Here is a 22,717-nt window from a genome sequence, read left to right on the forward strand (position 1 = left end):
AGAATCCACTTGTCAATGCAGGAGATGCCAGAGACTCAGGTTCAATTCCTGGGTTACAAAGATCCCAGAGAAGGAAACGGCAACCCACTCCAGTACTCTTGCCTGAAAAATTCCATGGACAAAGGAGCCTGGCAGGCTACAGTCCATGAGGTGGTAGAATCAGACACAACTGAGCATACATGCACACACGCATACAGTTCAGGGTACAGATGGTGGCTGAACTGGGTAATGAGAGTAGAACTGTAAGATTTGCTGATGTTATTGGATGTAGAGTATGTGATGAAGGAGAAGAGAGAATTTAAATGAAATTCAGCTTTTTCCTCAACAGGTGGATGAGACAATGATATTATTTACTGATGTTTGAGTGAGGAGTAGTATTTCAGTGGACATGTTTGTGGACATCAAGATCTCCACTTGGAGTCACTAATTTTGTAATACTAGTCAAGCAAGCAGTTGAATACAGGAACATAAAGTTCAGGTATGGCTGGGTCTGAAAATATAAATTCTGAACCATTTGCTTGGTATTTAGTCTCATTATTGCATGAAGCCATCTAGGGACCACTTGGGAAAATAAAAGAGGAAAGTGGTAAGAGATACAGTGGGAAAAATCAACTAAAAAACACTGTGCAAGGCTCTCTACAGTAATGTAAAGCATCTGAAGCAAAGGAGTCATTACCAAATCTGCATTTTTGAAAGAACACAGACTCATATTGGAGAAAGGACTGGAGGGATTAAAAAACGGAGTGAGAGATCAGTTCAGAAGCTGTTGTAGTAACTGAATAAAGGTACCAATGCCAAACAACCATTAGTTATACAATTTTAAGCACTTCAGTATACATTATGTAGGCCACTCGTCTTCTGAGATGGACCGCATCTCTGCCAAGAGAAGACATGTATCTCTCTCAATAAATCCACCTCTTACACTTTTGTATCTTTAGAAATCTACTTTTGGGGTTTCAAATACATATTGCACATTCAATTCTTACATAGTAACAACAAAAATCCCCTGATAATCATACCAGTATTCCTCTTCAGGGACCTTATCCAAAGGAGGATTCAGGCAGTAAATATGATAGGCCATGTTACATTCATCACATAGAACTTGCATGTTGGGTTCCTGTTTTCCACCACATACATGACAGGAGCAAGAACGGCATTTCTTATTTGGGTCTCCACCACAGGAGTCACATTCAGGGTCATTTTTCCCTATTAAGAACAAAATTATAGCAAGCCCAGTCTTAAAATCATTTTTATGTCTATGAATCTTATAAAGAAAAACCCATGAGAATAGCACACAGCTTTTTTTTTTAAACAAAAAGAACCATATGGAATAATTCAGTGCAAGACTTTACTATTTCCCAAATGTGCATCAAGATGCATAGGGGTAATGCAGTTAACTCATGGGGCATCATTAGATATATTACAATTTCCAGTGAAATAACTGAACAAAGTTGTTCTGAAACAGAAGTGTTAGGTATCATCTGTTCTGTAGATCCAAACCTTTCCCCAAGTGGACTAAATTAGGAGGGGTATACCTGTTAGAAGTCAGCAAATCCATTTTGGTTTTGCTATGCCCCCAACATACTCTTTATTAGTAAATACAGTACTAACAGTTGATTTTTTTTAATCTTACTTATCAGTTGGTTCAGAATTCTGGCAACTAACAGGTTCCACTTATTGCCCACCCCTCCTCTGCCAGTCTCTCCCATCTAAATCCAAAATAATTTTTGCCAAAATGTTCATTTGAAATTATAAAATAAACATATATATACACAAAAGTCTTATAGTAATGCTCACTAACATCAAGTTAAATTTAAGTATCAAAAGAGTAACAGTTGGATAAATTTTATGAAAAATGAGGTAAATTTATAAGAACTATAATATAGATAGCCAAATATATTAAAAAATGAAACTGCAGAATAAATTTTTTATACAGAACTGTATAAACACACAAAGATGAATTATACAGATACAGAAAGATGTCTAGAATGACATGTTGCCAAAGGTATGTTTAGATTTCTGGTTTAGAGAGTGATCAATGGCAGTCTGGCTGTGGCTCTGAAATGGTTTCCTTACACAGAAGTTCAAAGTCGTAGCTATAACATGATTAGCATTAGGCAAAGAACATATACAAGCAGATATACTGACAGAGAAAACACAAGAAAAACCTAGTTAATTTTTCTTTTGTGTTTTACTGAGAGCAAGTCATATTAAACAAATTTACTTAACAAGTTACCCTTATTCCTAGAATATAACCATACAATCATACACAGTACGCCTTAAAGTTCTTAATTCAAGTCTAGATGTATTTAGCATTGCAATCTCAAAAAACGAGTATGGCTTAAACCAGTAACATGGAAGTCTAGTTATTAATCTGTTAAAGGATTTGTCTTGCTCTAATTCTGCACAACTATGGGTAAGAAGAGGATATGCAGGACTCTTTAATCTTGAATATTTCTTTTGCCAGAATATATGAGACATTGACATCGACATATGGCAAAAGCTCAATGAATTGTTCTCCACACACACACACACACAAATCAGAATTAACAGAGTATGAGACACTGTAACCTATTTGGAAAGATAGAAATTGAACTATGAAGGAAAAGACTTAGAATTTAGTCCTACCTTTGTTACCAACTAGCTGCATGAAATTACGTTACATACAATGAGGAGATGAGGCTACATTCTAACAATTACATAAACCATTCATTACCTCCCAGAAATTCAGGGTTCAACCAGCATTATTCTTCTCAGGCACTACTAGTATAAAAATAAGCCTCATTATTAACTATTAATCTTAAATGGCCACATTACCAAAGTGAGTTTTTTATCTGGACAGACTATAATAAAGGAAACAGCAAGAAAATGGCAATAAAATGCCAAGATGAGAAAATACTCTTTGAAAACAAATTTTATCATTTGAGAAAAATCCATTAAACCAAATTGATCTTGTATCAAAATGGTTGTCTTGAAAATCAATTTGTATGGTTTTTAGTTTTGTACTTCCTCAAAAGTCATTCCCTGGCCAGTCAAAACAGCAATCCTGAACAATACATGCAGTCTCCGCCCATAAGAAAGATCCATACTTAGAAACTTTCCATCTGCCAATGAAAGAGGATGGGCTCCAGGTTTCTCGATCTTGAAGATTTCATTTATGAATCTTATCTGACAGTCATTTAATTTTCCTTCAGAACCCCTGTTTAAAAAAGGAACAAAGGTCAGCAAAATATAAACCATATGCAAACAGTAATTAAAAGTCAGTTTCAAAACTCACTGAACACTACTAAAAATGGGGTAATAGCTATTCTAATCACTGAATTACTGTTTCCAACAGTAGGAAAAGTCCAGTGATTAATATTTGAAGTTAAAATGTAACTTTAATATTAGGGGGAAAAAAAATCAAGACTTAGATCATTTGGTGAGAAGACACCTATCTTGTAAATTTAAAGGTAAAATTATACTCCCAATTAAAACAAAAGATTTAAACATATTTCCAATAAATATGCATATTTCTGAGTAAACAGATGACCTCATTACAAAGAAAAGTCTTTCAAATACTAAGCCATATTTTTCACAGACATATTTATAGCTATTTGCATATACTTCAAAGTTTCTTGCCATAACTATAGATTTATATAATTCTCCTTTTAATCTACCAAATTTTGCTTTATATTTTTGAAGATATATTATTGGGTACATACAGACTAAGAATACTTAAATGTTCTTATGAAATGTATTTCTATCTCTACTAACGCATTTTGTATCACAAGTGTACCTTTGGTTTTTTTGGTTACTATTTGCTTGGTGACTTTTTCAAATATTTCACCTTTCTTTTAAAACTTCTAATGTAGAATGCAAACAAATGCAGAAAATTTATAGATAGATGTATAGTTTAGCCAATTAAAAGGCACATATCCTTGTAATCAACCATGACAAGAGACAGGACTATCAACTCCCTCAGCACTTCACATCCTCCCTCCAAGTCAAAACCTCTTCACTCCCTCCCATGAGTCACCTTTACCTTAATTTTCTTCAATCTTTTCACCTGTCTTCCTCCCTAAGTATATGATATAGTTCTGTTTCAAAAACTAAATTCCCAATCTTTTCCCTTATAACTTGTTGATGAACCCCCACCATTTGTCCTACAGTTTCCCATGGTTTTGATTTTGATATCTGAATTCCCTAAGTTCATTTCAGTTTTTTTCTGTCATTTGTGTTTCCAGTAAATCAGTAGTTGGTCTGGTGAAAAGGTCAAAAACTGTGGCTTTGAGGCATGTTTTAAAAAATGTGTTCCAGTTTTACTGGAATACAGCTATGCCTATTCGTTTATGTATTCTCTATAGCTGGTTTCATGCTACGGCAGCAGAATTGAGTTGTGACAGAGACCATCTGGCGGCCAAAGGTTAAACTATTCACTATCTGGCTCTTTATAGAATAAAACCACCAACCCTTCCTCTCAATGTTTACTCAAATAGGTTCATTTTTTGAGTAAAATCATCTACAGGTCTATTTTCATCAGTAAGCACCTAATTATTTAGTTGTCTTTTCCTATGATGATAGCAGCCACAGACGCTCAATGACTAGATTAATTCACTGGGGATTGGATAATGTTGATATTCTAGTTCTTTCACTCCCTTTTCACTTTATGGCTGAAATAATTCCATAAAGAAAAACATGACCACATCAATTATTTGGTAACTCAGTGGTATAGCTCATTTAACAAATACAAATGGAATACTTTCTTTAGCAGTTAAAAAAAAAAAAAAGCTCTCAAACATTCTATGTAGGTGACCAGTTTCCATATTACTATGAGTTTACATATTTGAGGTGTTTCAATCCACTTTAGTTATTATTTGCCTTAATGATGGTCAAACTGTCTCATCTTCAGCCAGTTGACTCTCAAAGCTTTCTGACAAGAGTTTAGCAGTCTTTGTGGGCTTTCTTGTTATCTGTGAGACAAGATGTCCCTAGTTCTTCTGGTACATTTCTGCCTGTAGCCTGTCGTCTTATCTCCAATGAAGCCTGGTTTTTTAGGGGGTGTGCGTGCGTGTGTGTGTGTGCACTTAAGTCGCTCAGTCATGTCTGGCTCTTTGCGACCTCATGGACTGTAGCCTGCCAGGCTCCTTTGTCCATGGGGCTTCTCCAGTTAAGAATACTGGAGTGGGTGGCCATGCCCTCCTCCATGGGATCTTCCCAACCCAGGGATTGAACCCAGGTCTCCCGCATTCCAGGCAGATTCTTTACTGTCTGAGCCACCAGGGAAGCCCAAGAATACTGCAATGGGTGAGCCTAACCCTTCACAGGGGAACTTCCCAAGCCAGGAATCGAACCAGGGTCTCCTGCATTGCAGGTGGATTTTTTACCAGCTGAGCTATCCGGGAAGCCTTCTTTTAGGAGGAAATGGTTATTTCAAGACCACAATTTAGGTGCTAAAAAGCTTACTGCAACTGGACTGATTGCTATTTTCAGGTCTTTTTAGTGGACAAACCTACAAAATTGAGACACACACATTAATACATATACAAGATACCTCATGAGTTCATGCAAACACTTTCTGTTCAAATTCAGGACTGAAGGGTAAGTTTGCTTTTGACAAAGCAATTATTTATCTGTTTCTCTTTTCTTTCACAATCAGAAAATCCTAGTTCTCAAAGACACCAGGGATGCCTAAACGAGAATGCTATAAGTACTTTTTTGCTTTATTCCACGTTACACATAAGACATTTTCACCAGTTATCATTAGGATTCTAGAAAATACTTTAAAATTTCTTTGCATATTTCTTCCATGTATTACAGTTATAGCTATAGTGTCAGACCATAAAGCTGTTACATACTATCCATAAAGACATTACATATTATACTTTCTCCTTTAGTCCTATTTCTAGATATAGAAAATTTAACTTCAAGTTAGACGGCACGCCAAGATAACTAGTAAAAGTAAAATCAAGTATCTGAAAGAACCCAACTTTAGTCAGTCCAATAGCAATTTTAAGATACACCCCAATTTCATAGATGTCAAAATACAGAAAAGTTAATTTCAGATTCTATGAAATATTTCCTGAATATCTATTTTAACTAGTTCTTAGAACAGGGTCTGACATACAGCAGCAAACAGCAACAAAAACAAAAATCAAAACATTAACAGTCTAGTGGTATGACTAGCAAAATAATATGCCCCAAAGATACCTGTTATCAGCCCAGGAACCTATGAATATATTACCTTACATGGCAAAAGGGACGCTGCAGACATTATGAAGTTAATAACCTTTAAATAGGATTATATAGATAGACCAAAGGTAATCATGGGGGATCTTGAAAGTAGAAGAGGGAAGAAAGAGCCTGAAGGAAGATGTGACTAAAAACGAATAGTCAAAGATACAACTTTGTTGGCTTTAAAAATGGAGGAAGTAGGCCATAGGCCAAGGAACTGGCAAACCCCTAAAATCTTAAAAAGGCAAGGAACTATATTTTTTTTCAGAGTGTCCAAAACAGAACACAACCCCCTGTTGATACTTTTAGCCCAGTGAAATTTGTAAGTCTTCTGCCTTACAGAACTGTAAAATAATAAGTTGTATTATTTAAGCCATTGCTGCTGCTGCTAAGTCGCTTCAGTCATGTCTGACCCTGTGTGACACCACAGACGACAGCCCACCAGGCTCCGCCAACCCTAGGATTCTCCAGGTAAGAACACTGGAGTGGGTTGCCATTTCCTTCTCCAATGCACGAAAGTGAAGTCACTCAGTCGTGTCCAACTCTTCGCAACCCCATGGACTGCAGCCTACCAGGCTCCTCTGTCCTTGGGATTTTCCAGACAAGAGTACTGGAGTGGGTTGCCATTGCCTTCTCCAATTTAAGCCACTAAAGTCTGTGGTAATTTGTTACAGCAATAATAGGAACCTAATAATACAAGTAGGGCAAGAGAGAATAATAAATGTCAGGTGATAATCAGTGTCATAAAGAAATTCAGTTAGACTAAAGGAGAATTTAAGTAACCCATGCCGGGTGTGTATGATTTTACATAGCATGATCAAGAAAGTTGTCTTTCAAAGTGATGTTTGAATAAAGAAATAAAACAAAAGACAAAGCCAGTCAAATGAATACCGGTGTGGAGTAGACCGGTAAGAGGAAATGGTCAAGGGCAAAGGCTCTGAAACAGGAGCATGTTTGTATGATTAAGCAACATAAGGAGGCCAATACGGTTGGAATACAGTAAACTTTGATTTATAACTTGATATGGACATCAAGTTTACATTCTGTAAAAATGGTACATTCAATAATAAAATCATCACTAGAGATGTTATGATAAACAAGTATAGATAAAATTTAGTAAATGAAACCCTATAAAAAAGATGCAGAATATGGTAAGTATATTCATAGTTTGAGGTTAAATTTTTTTTTTTTTTTGCTATAGGATTCAAATTCTACTTAGGAAACTCTAATCTAGTATAATTTTATATAGTAGTAAGTAAACAAGAGTAAGTGAACACAAGTTTGAAAAATGGATTTAAACCCTAGACTTCTATTTTCTTCAAAGCTCAAATAGAAACAAATGACAACTGAAAAATAGAATGTGTTAACTAGATAGTTTAAGCATATTCACCTTTTGGTACTCACATTAAAAATTAGAAAAAATAATGAACTTTAACTCCAAGTTCCCTTATCAAATCTCCAAGGCAGATTAAAAATCATGTCGTCTATTTGCTTCTTCCTTTGCACCTTATAGTTCTATATAATCATTACAGGGGGAAAAAAAAAAAACAACCAACAACTTTGTACAAACAAAACTCAGCCCCAAAGACCTTAACTGAGAAGTTCTAATAACCATTCAAGAAAAGGACACAAAATTCTACCATAAAATAGAAAAATACTACAGCACACTATTTTTATAAAATCAACATAATTTGTAAAGGATAGCTAGATAGGAAAGATAATATACAGATTTCACTCACTAACCCAAATGGAAAAATCCTACACAAAATACTGTCAAGCCAAATCCAGGAAAGCATACCTACAAAATACCTGTCAAACATTATAAGTATTAGTAAAATGTTCAACAAAGTTTTTTCTTGGCAATCAGTGTGGAAAAAAAAAAGATACCTACTCTCACCACCTCCTTCTAACAACCAAGCGGCAACTGGTGAATGAAGACAAAGTTAGAGATCAAAGGAAAAAGAACACATAAATGTAATTCATGGAGAAGGGAATGGCAAACCACTCCAGTATTCTTGCCTGGGAAATTCCATGGACAGAGAAGCCTGGCAGGCTATAGTCTGTGGGATCACAAAGAGTCGGACATGACTGAGTGACTAACACAAACATAATTCACAGATTATGATTACAATCATAAAAACCCCAAAACAACCTACATGTAAATTAAAATTAATAACTCTAGTAAAGCTAATGGATCCAAAAATCAAAGGTTATTTACATACCAGTAAGAAAGAAAAATGAAATTTATTTACTTATAACAACAAGTGGTACCTGAGGCTAAATAAGAATAAAAGACACATAAGATCAGACCTCTGGACAGAATTCTACCAGGCTGTCATATAATTGTCAACATTCAAATATTTTGAATCTATAAAAACATTTCATACGGTCCAATCTAATAAAAAGGGCTTCCCAGGTGGCACCAGGGGTAAAGAATCCATCTACCAATGCAGAAGACACAGGGACCTGGGTTCAATCCCTGGGTTGGGAAAATCCCCTTGAGAAGGAAATGGCAACCTATTCCATTATTCTTGCCCAGAGAATCTCATGGACAGAGGAGCCTGGGGGTGGCTACAGTCCATGGGATCACAGAGTCAGACACTACTGAGTGCACATGCCTAACCTAATAAAAAACATGACAAAATCATATTAAAGACCTAAATAAATGCAAAGAAATCACACTCATAATTAGATTTAATCCTGTACCTATCAAATTCCTAATGGTTTTTATGTAGATGTTACCAAGATGACTAGAATGCTCTGTCATATTATGAAAGTATGAAACTTATGTAAGGATATACAAAACAAACCGATGACACAAAATAGAGATCAGATGGATGAATGGCCTTTTAAATGATGATGCCAGGAAAAATGATTATTCACATGTATTAAGGCAAGTCTAATGTTTACCTCACATTGTGCCAAAAAACCTACTTCAAGTGGATTAAAGAGCTAAAGAAAGCTGGTATTAAGCTTTTATACGGTAATAATGGAGAATATCTTTATGTTCTATGAGTAGGGAGAAGTTTCTCCGCTCTGTTCCACTCCATGTTTTACTGAGATATAACTGACATACAATTGTTTAAGTCTAAGGTGTACCAGACCACCTGACCTGCCTCCTGAGAAATCTGTATGCAGGTCAAGAAGCAACAGTTAGAACTGGACATGGAACAACAGACTGGTTCCAAATAGGGAAAGGAGTATGTCAAGGCTGTATATTGTCACCCTGCTTATTTAACATCTATGCAGAGTACATCATGAGAAACGCTGGGCGGGATGAAACACAAGCTGGAATCAAGATTGCTGGGAGAAATCTCAAGAACCTCAGATATGCAGATGACACCACCCTTATGGCAGAAAGTGAAGAGGAACTAAAAAGCCTCTTGATGAAAGTGAAAGAGGAGTGAAGAAGTTGGCTTAAAGCTCAACATTTAGAAAACGAAGATCACGGCATCTGGTCCCATCACTTCATGGCAAAGAGATGGGGAAACAGTGGAAATAGTGACAGACTTTATTTTGGGGGGCTCCAAAATCACTGCAGATGGTTACTGCAGTCATGAAATTAAAAGATGCTTGCTCCTTGGAAAAGTTATGACCAACCTAGATAGATTATTAAAAAGCAGACATATTACTTTGCCAACAAAGGTCTGTCTAGTCAAAGCTAGATATGAAGCTTTTCCAGTAGTCATGTATAGATGTGAGAGTTGGACTATTAAGAAAGCTAAGCACCGAAGAATTGATGCTTTTGAACTGTGGTGTTGGAGAAGACTCGAGAGTCCCTTGGACAGCAAGGAGATCCAACCAGTCCATCCTAAAGGAAATCAGTCCTGAATATTCATAGGAAGGACTGATGTTGAAGCTGAAACTCCAACACTTTGGCCACCTGATGCAAAGAACTGATTCATTTGAAAAGACCCTGATGCTGAGAAAGATTGAAGGTGGGAGAAGAGAATGAGATGGTTGGATGTCTCATCACAGACTCAACAGAAATGAGTCTGAGTAAACTCCGGGAGTTGGTGATGGACAGGGAGGCCTAGTGTGCTGCAGTTCATGGGATCATAAAGAGTCGGCCACGACTGAGCTATTGAACTAAACTGAAGGTGTACAACATAATGACTTGATATACAGAAAAGTGTTTACCACAAAAAGATTAGTTAACATCCAACACCCCACAGTTACCAATTTTTTCCTTGTGATGAAAATTTTTAAGATCTACTCTCTAAGCAGCTTTCAAATATACAGTACATTATCAACTATAGTCACCATGCTGTACATTATATCCCTAGAACTTATATATCATATAACTGGAAGTTTGTACCTTTTAACCACTCTCATCCATCTCCCACCCTGACCAACCCTCAGAAGGTTTCTTAAATCAAGACACAGAAAGTATAAGCATTAGGGGAAATTTTTGATAAATTCGACCACCTAAAATTAAGACTACTATTCAAACATAGGGAAAAAAGATAAGCCACAGAATTGAAGTAGGTATTTTCTCCACATATAACTGAAATGGTCAAGTCACCATAAGTAGAACTCCTAAAAATTCAATGAGAGACTACCTAATTAACTACAACATACGCCAATGCTTGAAACAGGATCCTTAATGCTTGAAACAGGATTCTTACAAGAGATATCCAAATAGCCAAGAAACATACGGTTCTTAATCTCATTAATAGTCAGGGAAATGTAAATTAACACCACAATAGTGTATTATTAGAAACTCACCTGAGTATCAAAAACTCAAGTCTGACAAAATTAAGTGTGGTTAAGAATGCAGAGCAATTTGAACTTACTGTGGTCGAAGTGGAATCTGGTATAACCACTTAAATATTTGGTTCTATCTACTAAATTTAGAGATGCACAAGTTCTACAATCAAGTGATTCTTCTTCTAGACAAGACTCACCCAACAGAAACTAACACACATAAGCACCAGGACAGAAGTATAATGTCATGGAAGCGCTGTCTGTAACAGCACCAAACTCCTTCCAGTGAAGGGAAAAGATTTCTAACAATGAAAAAAAATTCCCATCCACAAGCCAAAGTGACTCCTTTCTTGGCTCCTGTATACTTAACAAGTCTAGTAAAAACCTAAATGACAGCAAACGTAAGCCTTTATAGGACAGTGTGTTTTATTTTGGGACAGCCCTCAAATACCACCATTTTCTCATGAGTCAATATTTGCCTATCTTTAATTTCCACTCAATCTTTTCTCTAGTCCCTAAAGCCAGAGTGCTCCACTCTTTAACTGTACCTCAGAATTACTCAGGAAAACGTTTGAAATAGCAAGGTTTTTTAGCTCAATGTTACGAGTATTGCTGTGTATACATGCTTTTTTTTCACTTCCTACACCTATGTACATTATAAGAATCTCTATATAACTAATTTATGTAGATGCTTTCTCCTTTCCTTCATAATTTGTATCCATGTCAGAATTTCAAGCTACTTAGAAATCTGTTAATTGCATTATTACATCCTTAGCCTGACAACAGAATCACACTTGTGTTTGCACAAAGTTCTGAAATGGTTTTCTAAAATAAAAGCTCACAATCTTTTTCTTTATCTTAGGAGTCAGCAGACTTTTTCCATGAAGGGTCAGAGAGTAAGTAGTTTAAAATTCGGTAAGGTTCATTTTTGCAGCCACTCAACAATGCTGCTGAATACACAGATAAAAAAGCCAGTTTTAGCTAAAACATAAATGGGCACTGCTGTGTTCCAATAAAAATTTCTCTTCATAAAACAGGCAGCCAACGGGCCACAGTTTACCAACTTCTGTATTATATTACTCATCATAAGCAGATGCTTAATCTTAGATTTGTCACCTCAATATTAAACTAGATATTTATGTATCCCTTATATATATGTACAATGCATAATCAGTTAACCAGAACTTAACAAGTATGTTAGTTTGGCTGCTTCTCTTAAGTAAAAGAAAACTGTCAGGGTCGTTCTAGTATCCGCAATGCTCAACACAACAAATGTACTTTTAAAAATTCATTCTAAAGAAAAATGCACAAAAGTACATACACAACGTTTTTACTTAAGCATCATGATAAAGAATTGGAAATACTTTGGCAGACTTTTTTTAAAAAGTAAATTAGTGACTATTTCTCAAAAACATTTTATTCAGAACTGAACACAAAACAGTGTTGACAACATTTTTCCAAGTGTAAAAAGGTAGCTTTGAAACAATGCATAGTACTTGTATCACTTGAAGGAAACATATAAAAGTATTTCTTAAAGAATGAACAATGGAAGTATCTGAGTGATATGAAATCTTGGGTGACATTTTACGTTTTGAATTCTTTTCAAAGGTGGTTTTAAGTTCCTAAGTTAAATAAAATTACTATAAAGGAAAATTTTTGCTAGTCTTTCAAGTCCAGCAGACAGCTGGCTAGGTAGACAGTCATTTCTATTCTATCAACAGATCTTCAGAGCAAACATAGGTATTGAAACACATCTGTATATTATTGGTTTAGCCTAGTAGAATCCTGGACAGTAGACAAAAATTTCTCTAATAACATGTTCAATTACTTCCAAGGTGCTTTCAAATAATACTTCCAGCCTTAAAGTAGCAATGGAGATTTAAGGGTCATTCTTAATAAAAAATTCAAGAAATTTATTAAAAAGTTTTCCTCTAGTATGGAAATTTCCATCTTTCATGGATTCCATCTTTTTTTAAATTAAAGAACTTATTTATTGTGCTTAACACTTAAAAATTACATTTCTTAATTCAGTAATTAAATGGCATCAGTGAAGAGAATCTTACCCCAAGAAAACAGTTACACGAAGTTCTTTTTTGGTCCTTGAGATTGTCTTCAATGTAGTGATTTCTGCATCAAACCAAAATCCTCTATTACTAGGACTTTCTACATTGTAATTAACCATTACCACATCACCAACATTTAGTTCATTCCATCTCAAAGTGGTTCTAGCTCGTGGTCGAAGATCCTTGACATTTATTTCTACAGTACCACTTTCCGGATATCTGAGGAAAAAGAATCACAGAACACTGCTTATGATTATGATTATCAGCATGGAAGACTAAAATTATACGCAATATGTATAAAAGCCTAATAATTTTACTCTTAATGGCATTAAGTAAATTATATTTATTTCTGATTTTAAATGCCAGAATAAACAAGTCTTGTTAAAATCTTAATAAGTCATTCTTAATTAGCTTGGGGAGGGAGGTGATGGGGAATGATGAGTAGGGGTAGGTAAAAAAACCAAGTTCTTCTTTTCTACATTTTCTTAACCCACATTTAAAAATTACTTTAGTAAGACTAGATGCTGATCTCTTCCTGAACTTGGAACTAGTTTATCCAGCTCTGCCATTTGCTTTATGCACAATAAGAATATGCGTGAGTGCTAGGTTGCTTCAGTCATATCTGACTCTGTGCGACCCTTAGACTGTATCCCATCAGGTTCCTCTGTCCATGGGATTCTCCACGCAAGAATCCTGGAGAGACATGCCCTCCTCCAGGGATCTGCCTTACCCAGGGATCGAACCCACGTCTCTAGTCTCCTGCACTGGCAGCCAGGTTCTTTACCACTAGCGCCACCTGGGAAGCCCATGCGAAAGAATTCCAGTAGAATCTTGATCTTACTTGAATTTCTAAAGGTTTAACAAACCTAAATCTGATTTGAACTTAAAAGAAGGTTCCTCTATTTGGGGCCTAACATCTGGTATCCACAGGCAAAAATAGCAATGTAACAGTCCATAGTGGTTTCTATAACATTAATAAGATCTGTTGTCTTTATGTATTGCTTGCTAGTAGAGGGATAAGGAAACAAGTAATTTCTGGTTCCTGCTCTTGGAAAACTCAATCTCCTGGGGTAGATCAAACTACTACTATAGCATTGGTTCTCAAAGCAGTGGTTCCATTTGGGAACATGCTATAAATGCAAACTCCTAACTCCACTTCTGATCTGACTCAAACTCTGGGAGTGAGGCCCAGTGGTCTATTTTCACAAATCCTCTCAGCAATTCTCAAGCATACTCAAGTTTGATAAGCTACTGTGCTATATAGAAACACAATAGTTAAATATCACAGCATTTTGTGACGGCATTAACAAGGTAGTAACTAAGGGAAGAGACCATTAACCCTTAACCAATTGAGTGGCGTACTCAAAATGTAAGTGAGCCTGAAGCTGGAAGCAGCTCTAGCAGCTTGTCTCGGTTCTTCCAAATCAAACAAGTACTATGCAGGCCTAGGACTCTCACAGTATGTCTAACTTATTTATAATAAATGGATATTAATCCTGGTGGGATTTTAGCTAATCACTCAATTTAATCAAACTTCTTCAAATTTTAGTTAAGCAGAGAAGGAAAAAGACAAAAAATCTCAGACTCGCAAGGGGCCTTAAAAAGGATTGGTCCATTCACCCTCAGTGCTACAATGCCCCTTTACCATAAGCCTCCGCGCAACCTCTGCTTGGACAGTGAGTGAGAAGAGGGCAGCTCTAACTCTAAAATAAGTCACTTTGTTTTCACATAGCTCTGACATAGGCAAGAGAATATACTTGATACTGGACCAAAGATAAACACAATGAGTTCCACAGCTTAAGTGCCAAGAAGAAATCTACACACTGTCTCCACTAAAGACCTAATCCTTGATAGTCTAAGTTGGTCACCCTGCCACCCTTTAAGTATAAAACATTATAAATGAATTTCCTTCAACTTATATAAGGTTTTGAATCCTTTATCATCCTGTCTCTTCACTCAAAATATGTTGTATTTTCAACCTGCCTGGGTTTAAATTCCATTTTAGCTTCCTAGTACTGTGTATCCTTGGGAAAGTTACCAAACTTCCTGTTTTAGTTTTACCTGTGTTTAGTTTACACATGACTATCTCTCATGTGTAAATACCTAATGGTTAACTAACTAGCCCATATGGTTGTTTTGAAAACTAAAATGGTGAAGACTTTTAACTAGCTATTTTAGGACTTTTCTAATTCTGAAGTAGTGAATGTGTTTCCTGACTCAATATTCTTAAGGCCATAAATGATAGAAAACTATTCTTTTATATGAGATCCTCTTCTCAGCTGTAACATGATTTTTATATCCTGACATTATCATATACTCCTGTATGATTAATATAGGGAAAAAAGGGTATTTCACTGGCAAGAACTCTCCATTTGCCTATGATTGCCAAAGTTAGATACCAAGAATGGAAATATTTTAAACAAAAGTTTTAAAATCATATATAAAATCATGTTTACTGGAGATGAGTCAAAATAAACCATTCCCTACATCAAAGGAATTTAAGCTATGTTTGCCCTGAAACTAAGTTTGTATGACTTCAGAACAGAATTACATTGTAGAGCATATGAATACACAATCTTTATGTATAGTGTGTAAAAGTCATGAAAATGAAGTATACTTTTTCTAATGCCACCCAGAGGTGTTAAATCAGCTGCTAAGTAAGAAGACATAGAAAGGACCCACAGAACTATTTTTACCAAAGTCAAGAACACGCTGAGGCTCCATTATCACTTTTATTCTTTTCCTCAGCATCTTCATTTACACATATCACACAGGGATGACTCAAATGCTCTATTCTAACCCAAATTTCTCTTCAGGTTCATGTATCCAACTGCATCTCTAACATGTATTTCAGGAGCACCTCAAATTCAAGAAATTCCCCCATCCTCTAATCTGCTGATGCTCAGTATTCTTTACAGTAATTTTTCATACTCCCAGAAATTGAAGTTACCCCCAATTTCTCCATCATTACTAAGTCCTCCTTATGCATACTGTCAACGCTTCTTTAATGTAACTCTATATCCTCAGTAAAGGCTTGCATTTCTCTGAGGCTATCAAGGCCAATTCATCTCCCTGTTTTAGACTCCTTAGACACCACCATACTTTTGCCAAAGACTCTAAAACACAGATCTACTTAAAACATTTTGTGAAGCCTGATAACAATGTGTTCATAGGTTGTAGAAAAACAGGCATTCTCAAACACTGCTGATGGGAATACAAACTGGTATGGTCTCCTTGAAGAGGGGAATTTGGCAATACCCAGCAAAACTGCCTATGTATTTACCTTTTGGTCCAGGAATTCTATCTACTCTAGGAATCTGTCCCAAACATTAAGAAGCAAAACACCCCATGAAAAGACACATACACAAGGCTGCACTATCTGTAACAGCAGGACTAGAAATAACCAAATGTCCACAATAGGAAACTACCTACTACATGATACAATTATATAATGGAAAGGAATATGACATTTTCTGGAGTGATACATATATATGGAGAGATATATTAACTCAAAAAACCCAAGATGCAAACAATATTTATCTTCTAACTATTAAGTATGTGTTGAAATAAATATATTTGTACATGGGCTTCTCATGCCATGCTAGTGGTACAGAACCTGCCTGCCAATGCAGGAGATACAGGAGACTTGGGTTGAATCCCTGGATTAGGAAAATCCCATGGAGGAGGGCATGACAACCCATTCCAGTATTTGTGCCTGAAGAATAGTTTCCCAGGTGGCTCTGTGGTAAAGAATCCACCTGCCAATGCGGGAGACATGAGTTTGATCCCAGGGTTGGGAAGATCCCCTGGAGGAGGAAATGGATACCCATTTCAGTATTTTTGCCTGGAAAATTTCATGGACAGAGGAGGCTGGTGGGCTACAGTCCACGGGGTTGCAAAAGAGTCGGACACGATTGACTTATATTATGTACATATATAAGTGTGTATATATGTGTGAGTACACATGTAATCACACACAAATACTTATATTTTGACATAAAAGGATAAACCAAAACTCATTTATTTACCACAAAAAGAGATAGGAAATAGGTTAGAAGGAACCAAGATGGATACTGTTTTTCTTAATGTACTTATTGACGTTTTTCCTTTAGAACCATATAATGTTTCACATGATCATACATTTACAAAATGTGATAAATCGCTAAAAGCAAAAGCAAAATGAAAAAAGTGGCTTAAATACAAACTCTTAAGTGACTTGAAAATACACTAAATTAACTCTATATTCCTAGTGGAGTGATACTTATCTACTAAGGAGAAAGTAAAAAATACACGAACTTTTCACTAATATTGTTTGCAATAGTAGCCCTGTTAGTCTGAAACCATCATATGAGTAGAATACAGCAAGGTAATGCTGACATTTTCAGAACTATGATTCTCGGGTAAGAGAAAAAATAAAAGATTAAATGATAGCCCTTCAACTCTAAAATTAATTGGAATTATCAATACAAACATTTCTTAGCTGTTTCCAATGTGAAGACCTAGAAACACGATCAAAGTAAGTATCAATCAACAGCCGACTATACACTCTAAAGAACCAAAGCTCCTTAAAGAAATGGCTGAATCCAGTCCTCGGCAGGAAACAGGAGAGCTTGGGACATCCTGTTGTACCTGAGTGTAAAGAAATCCTCATTAAGTCACGTTCAACTTGAAAGAGCTTCCACAGGCTAGAGATGAGACAACTTGGGCACCACAAAGAGCTGAGTTAGATTAAAGCAAGTATTAAAATCCATTAGTTCACATGATAGTAAAAATCTCACTGACCTTGGAGGATCCTTTGGAGGATGCTAGGGAATTTACTCACTCTGAACACTGAAAAAGTTCAACAATCGACAGTTTATTCTACCTTTCGTATATGAATCAACTGTTAAGGAAAGTTCTTTATGAAAGAGCTATATAGCTAACAAATGAAGGAAAGAGAAATATTACCATTGTTATCACATTTCATTACATAGCAACTCTAGGTAAAGGTTGTGTGGGTGCTCAGTCACTCAGTTGTGTCCAACTCTTTGTGACCCCATGAACTACAGCCCCCCAGGTTCCTCTGTCCATGGAATTTTCCAGGCAAGAATACTGGAGTAGGTTGCCATTTCCTACTCCCAGGGGGTCTTTCCTGGCCCAGTGATCAAACCTGCATCTCCTGCATTGGCAGGCAGATTCTCTTCCACTGCACCACCTGGGAAGGTAAAGGTTAATGGCTACTAAAACCACTAAAAGCTGGAAGCAAATTTCACAATGGATTTATCAGACTGACAACACCCAAATCTTACCACAAAAAAAGAAAGGGGAAGCAGGTATTATATGTTTCTCAATGTCATGCAATAGGTAAATAAATAGCATCTCTAAACTCGCCTTATCAAATGATGAAATTTAAAACCAATCAAACCTCTAGGTACATATATATGGATGGTTCTGCATCCACAGAGTCAACCAATCACTGTTGGAAAATAACCAGAAAAAAATTCCAGAAAGTTCCAAAAAGCAGAAGTTCAATTTGCCAGGTTCCAACAACTATTTATACAGCATTTTTTTTTCAAATGTTTTATTTTATTTATTGGACACATAGCATGTGGGATCTTAGTTCCCCAACCAGGGATCAAACCTACTCCCTCCATTGGGAGCTCAGAGTCTTAACCACTGGACCATCATGGAAGTCTCAATACAGCATTTACATTGTATTTGGGCTTCCCTGGTGGCTCAGACAGTAAAGAATCTGCCTGCAATGCAGGACATGTGAGTTCGATCCATGGGTTGGGAAGATCCCCTGGAGAAGGGAACGGCTACCCACTCCAGTATTCTGGCCTGGAGAATTCCATGGACACAGGAGCCTGGTGGGATATAGTCCATGGAGTCACAAAGAGTCAGACACAACTGAGCACTTTTACTATATAGTATTTACAACTATTTACAGAATATCTACATTGTACTAGGTATTACAAGTAATCTAGACATGATTTAAACACGAGGATGTGTATAGGTTATACCCCCAAAAGTCATTTTTTTAAAGAAACTTGAGCATCCATGGATTTTGGTATGCACCGGGGTCCTGGAACCAATGCCCTATGGATACCAAGGGATGACTGTATAAGCTTTCAGGAAACTAACATTAACAGAAATGTAATCAGTGAAGTCCCAACTGTGGGAAAACTAAATAAACTGTCACTTGCATAAACAAATAATAAGGAAAAAAAAAAGTAGGGGGGATCTGTAGGTTGAGACTTAACCTAGCAACAACATGCAATGGATGAATCTTAATTTTATCCTTATCTGTACATTCCAAGAATATATTTTAAAAACAAATAAGTCTGAATATTGACTGGTTATTTGATTTTAAGGAATCATTGTAAATTTCAGGTGTGATTTTTTTTTTTTAATGTGCTGGGGTCCCCACGTCAGGTTCAGTGATTTGTTGGGGGAACTCACAGGTCTCATTCTCACTGAGAGCACACAGTTCTTCCCATGGCTATGATTTACTATAATGAAAGGATACAAAGCAAATTCAGCAAAGGAAAAAAACACATAAGGTCAAGTCCAGAGGAAATCAGGTACAAGATCAAGCAGTCCATTCCCAGTAGTCACACAAAATGTGCTTAATTCCTTCAGCAACAAATTCTGACAACATATGTGTTATAATGTTGTCTACCAGGGATGTGCAGTAAAGAATGCTCAAGAGTTTTATTAGGAATTGATCACATCAGCATTCAATGCCTAGCACATACCAAAATTCCAGACTCTCAGAAGCAGGTATTCAGCATAATCCATATTTCTTTTGTAGAGCTTATGCAGTCAACCATTTTTATCAAGGAATGAGAATCCTCCTGAAAGTTAGCTCCCCAACACCAGCCAAAGGTCAACCACACACCGACCTTTCAAAAAGTAGTGAATCTCTGGCTTGATGTTAGCTCTCTTCTGCACACTTTAAAAAGAATCCATTTAGCTATTTTCTCAGTTGAAGGCTCTTAAGATGTCAACAACAAGATGAACCAGGAAAGAGTGTGGCCTTGGCTCAAACACTGTAACAGATCTCAAAAGTGCTGTGATTAAAAGTTGTCAGTTAACTGCAATCATTCCCTGTAGGTCAACAAGTTCTGTCTTGAAGATCTGAGCAGTGTGCCCACCATAGCTGCTAGGACTATTTCTGGTTGAAAACACTTAAAATTTGGGACTTGCTCCAAAATAATCCAGTGGTGGTACCTGGGGATGCTGGCAGGGATTGAACAAGATTGGCCAGGAGGTCAAAATGAGTGAAGATAGGTGATGAGTTCATTATACTTTCTCTCAACCTCTGCATAAGTTTAAAGATTTCTACAATAAAAAATAAAATGCTTTGTGCTTCAAGTTCAAATGAAAGGATTTTCCCACTTTTTTTAAGTTTTCCCATAGGTGTACGAAACTCAAAGTTAACACTCAAGGCTTACAATGAGGACAATCAGCCTCTGGTTCCAGCCCACCACACTTCTGATTTCTATTCCCCAGATGCAACTGTTTAACTTTTAGCTATTTTTGTTCACCTCCACATTTACAACAACGTGCTTACATTATTTTTCACTTCTAACTTATTCTACCCACCCCTCATGTACAGCTCATTTGCCTGCCTCCATCCTCCTCTTCCTTATACTTTACTAACACAAGGCACTGCTCTAAGTGTTAACATTATTTACCTCTTAGGACAGAGATAGATATTATTCTATCCCCATTTTACAGACAAAGCAGAGAAGTTATTCGGAAAGAAGTAAGCAGAGGCATGACTTAAATTGATCACCTGGCTCTAGACTCTTGCAATGATTGATGAACTTGCTTGCTCTTAAGCACATTAAACAAACTGAGTTGTCTGTACATATCAGTATTTTTTCCTTTATATCTTGACTAAATATTAGTAACTGTTCACAGCTAACTAATGAAGTATGCTTTAATTATACATCCACTCTTCCACAGCTTTGTTTTCTATTGTGTACTTAAGTTTTCTTTTTGGTTGCTACTTGCTTAGTTTTCTATTTACATATGGTAAAGACTCTGCCTGCAATGCAGAAGACCCAGGTTCAATCTCGAGGTCGGTAAGATCCCCTGGAGAAGGAAATGGCAACCCACTCCAGTATTCTTGCCTGGAGAATTCCATGGACAGAGAAGCCTGGTAGGCTACAGTCCATGGGGTCACAAAGAGTCAGACACAACTGAGTGACTAACACTTTCACTTTCACCATTAATTACCCCCATTCTGCCATAGCTGTTAAAACTCCCACTGTGTTCAGACATTTCAGGTATTCTACTAATCTTCTGGGTTGCAAAACATTTTCTAGATACCTCTGTCCTATTCTTATCTGGACAGCTTGATCTTCATTGATATCACGCTGGGATCTCCTATCATTACTTCCTGTGTTGAATCCTATTTCCCAAATACCATGTATTCCTCTTTCTTGACTTAAGCCTTGAATGTGATAAAAGTGATTAAAATGCTCTTTCATATAAATAAATCTTTTTGTTCTCAGTTTTTTCCATATGTGTGTGTGTGTGCTCAATCGCTGTGTCCAACACTCTGTCACCCCATGGATATGCCTACCTCCAAAGTACCTGGTAAATCCAAGATCCGAATCCTCCTAAGGTTTTTCAACACTAATGTACTTGCTTGTTGTTGGCTTACACTCAGCTCTATGGCCTGCTAAGTTTGGCATCATTTACCCATTAGCTTCTTACCTTTCAAAAGTTTGTTGTTTTCTCTTCTGTGTCTTACTTCTACCACATTTTTTTTTGTCCTCAGGGGCTTATGCCTTTATTCTTTTACTATCTTCTAGGAGGGTTTAAGAAGGAGTGGAGACAAACATGCATCTTAATCCGCCACATTTAACTGGAAATCTTTATTCACCTTTAGTTTGGTTTCTTATTACTCACCATGTATCTTCTACACTCCACCCATACTAGTCTATCCTCAGGTAACAACTTATCTCCTTATCCTGGTAACCTAGCATTTCCTATCTCCTTATTTTATCCTGGTATCCTAGCATTCTCCTCCTTCAGGAATACAGAATTATCTTCTCTACCTTATATTCTCAGAACTTAAGGTATTCTGAAAGCTAGATGTGCATACTTCTATCACAACTTACACTGTAAAATACCAAGTTTTCATTAAGAAGCAGGTACCATGTTCAACCTTTGGTGTGTTTGGGATGTAACAGGCTGACAAATGTTTGGAAACATGCAACTCATTAAATAAAAAAATCTTTTATATAACTAAAGCTCTTGAAAAAAATGTAATAAATCAACTATGACCACTGTGTTTTAGGATAGTTAAGTGGCAATGAAGAACTCTATACAAAGATAAGAAAAAGGTACTTTAAAGATTATGTTTTTGGTGTTCTTAAAAAGCAATCTCTAACACAGCATTCCTTGCCTCCCATGGTGTCAAAGGGCTGAAGATAAGCACTACAAACTGGTCCAAGCACTGACTTCTTCCAGCACTGGCATTGAGGAAGACTGCAGGAGACTGCATGAAATATTTAGGAAAGTGCTGGAAGCTTAAAAAAAAAAATTCTAAAACAGGGCTCAAGACATCCCTCAAAATCTGAAGCAGAGAGGTAGGAACATATCAAAGCTGACTTTATCTAGACTGTGCCATGAGCTTACATACAGATATGGAAAGATGAGACTAGGGTCCTTTTTTTTGTAATTACACTTCATGCCTTCCTGTTCTCAGAACCTGAAGTCAAGTTATTACCCTAATA

At 36.6% G+C, this 22,717-nt stretch overlaps 1 protein-coding gene across 1 annotated transcript in view; it reads right to left on the reverse strand.

Annotated features, from left to right (window-relative positions):
• Positions 1 to 22,717, reverse strand: part of UHRF2 (ubiquitin like with PHD and ring finger domains 2) — a 73,029-nt gene that overhangs the window by 23,644 nt on the left and 26,668 nt on the right. Inside the window, exons 4-6 of the mRNA XM_055578125.1 lie at positions 12,984 to 13,202; positions 3,090 to 3,199; positions 1,020 to 1,206 (exon numbers count right to left, since the gene is read on the reverse strand). Coding sequence (XP_055434100.1) covers positions 1,020 to 1,206; positions 3,090 to 3,199; positions 12,984 to 13,202 — 516 coding nt within the window. The remainder of the gene's footprint in view (positions 1 to 1,019; positions 1,207 to 3,089; positions 3,200 to 12,983; positions 13,203 to 22,717) is intronic.

Source organism: Bubalus kerabau, chromosome 4 (genome assembly GCF_029407905.1).
Source record: "Bubalus kerabau isolate K-KA32 ecotype Philippines breed swamp buffalo chromosome 4, PCC_UOA_SB_1v2, whole genome shotgun sequence".
NCBI classification, from domain to species: Eukaryota; Metazoa; Chordata; class Mammalia; order Artiodactyla; family Bovidae; genus Bubalus; species Bubalus kerabau.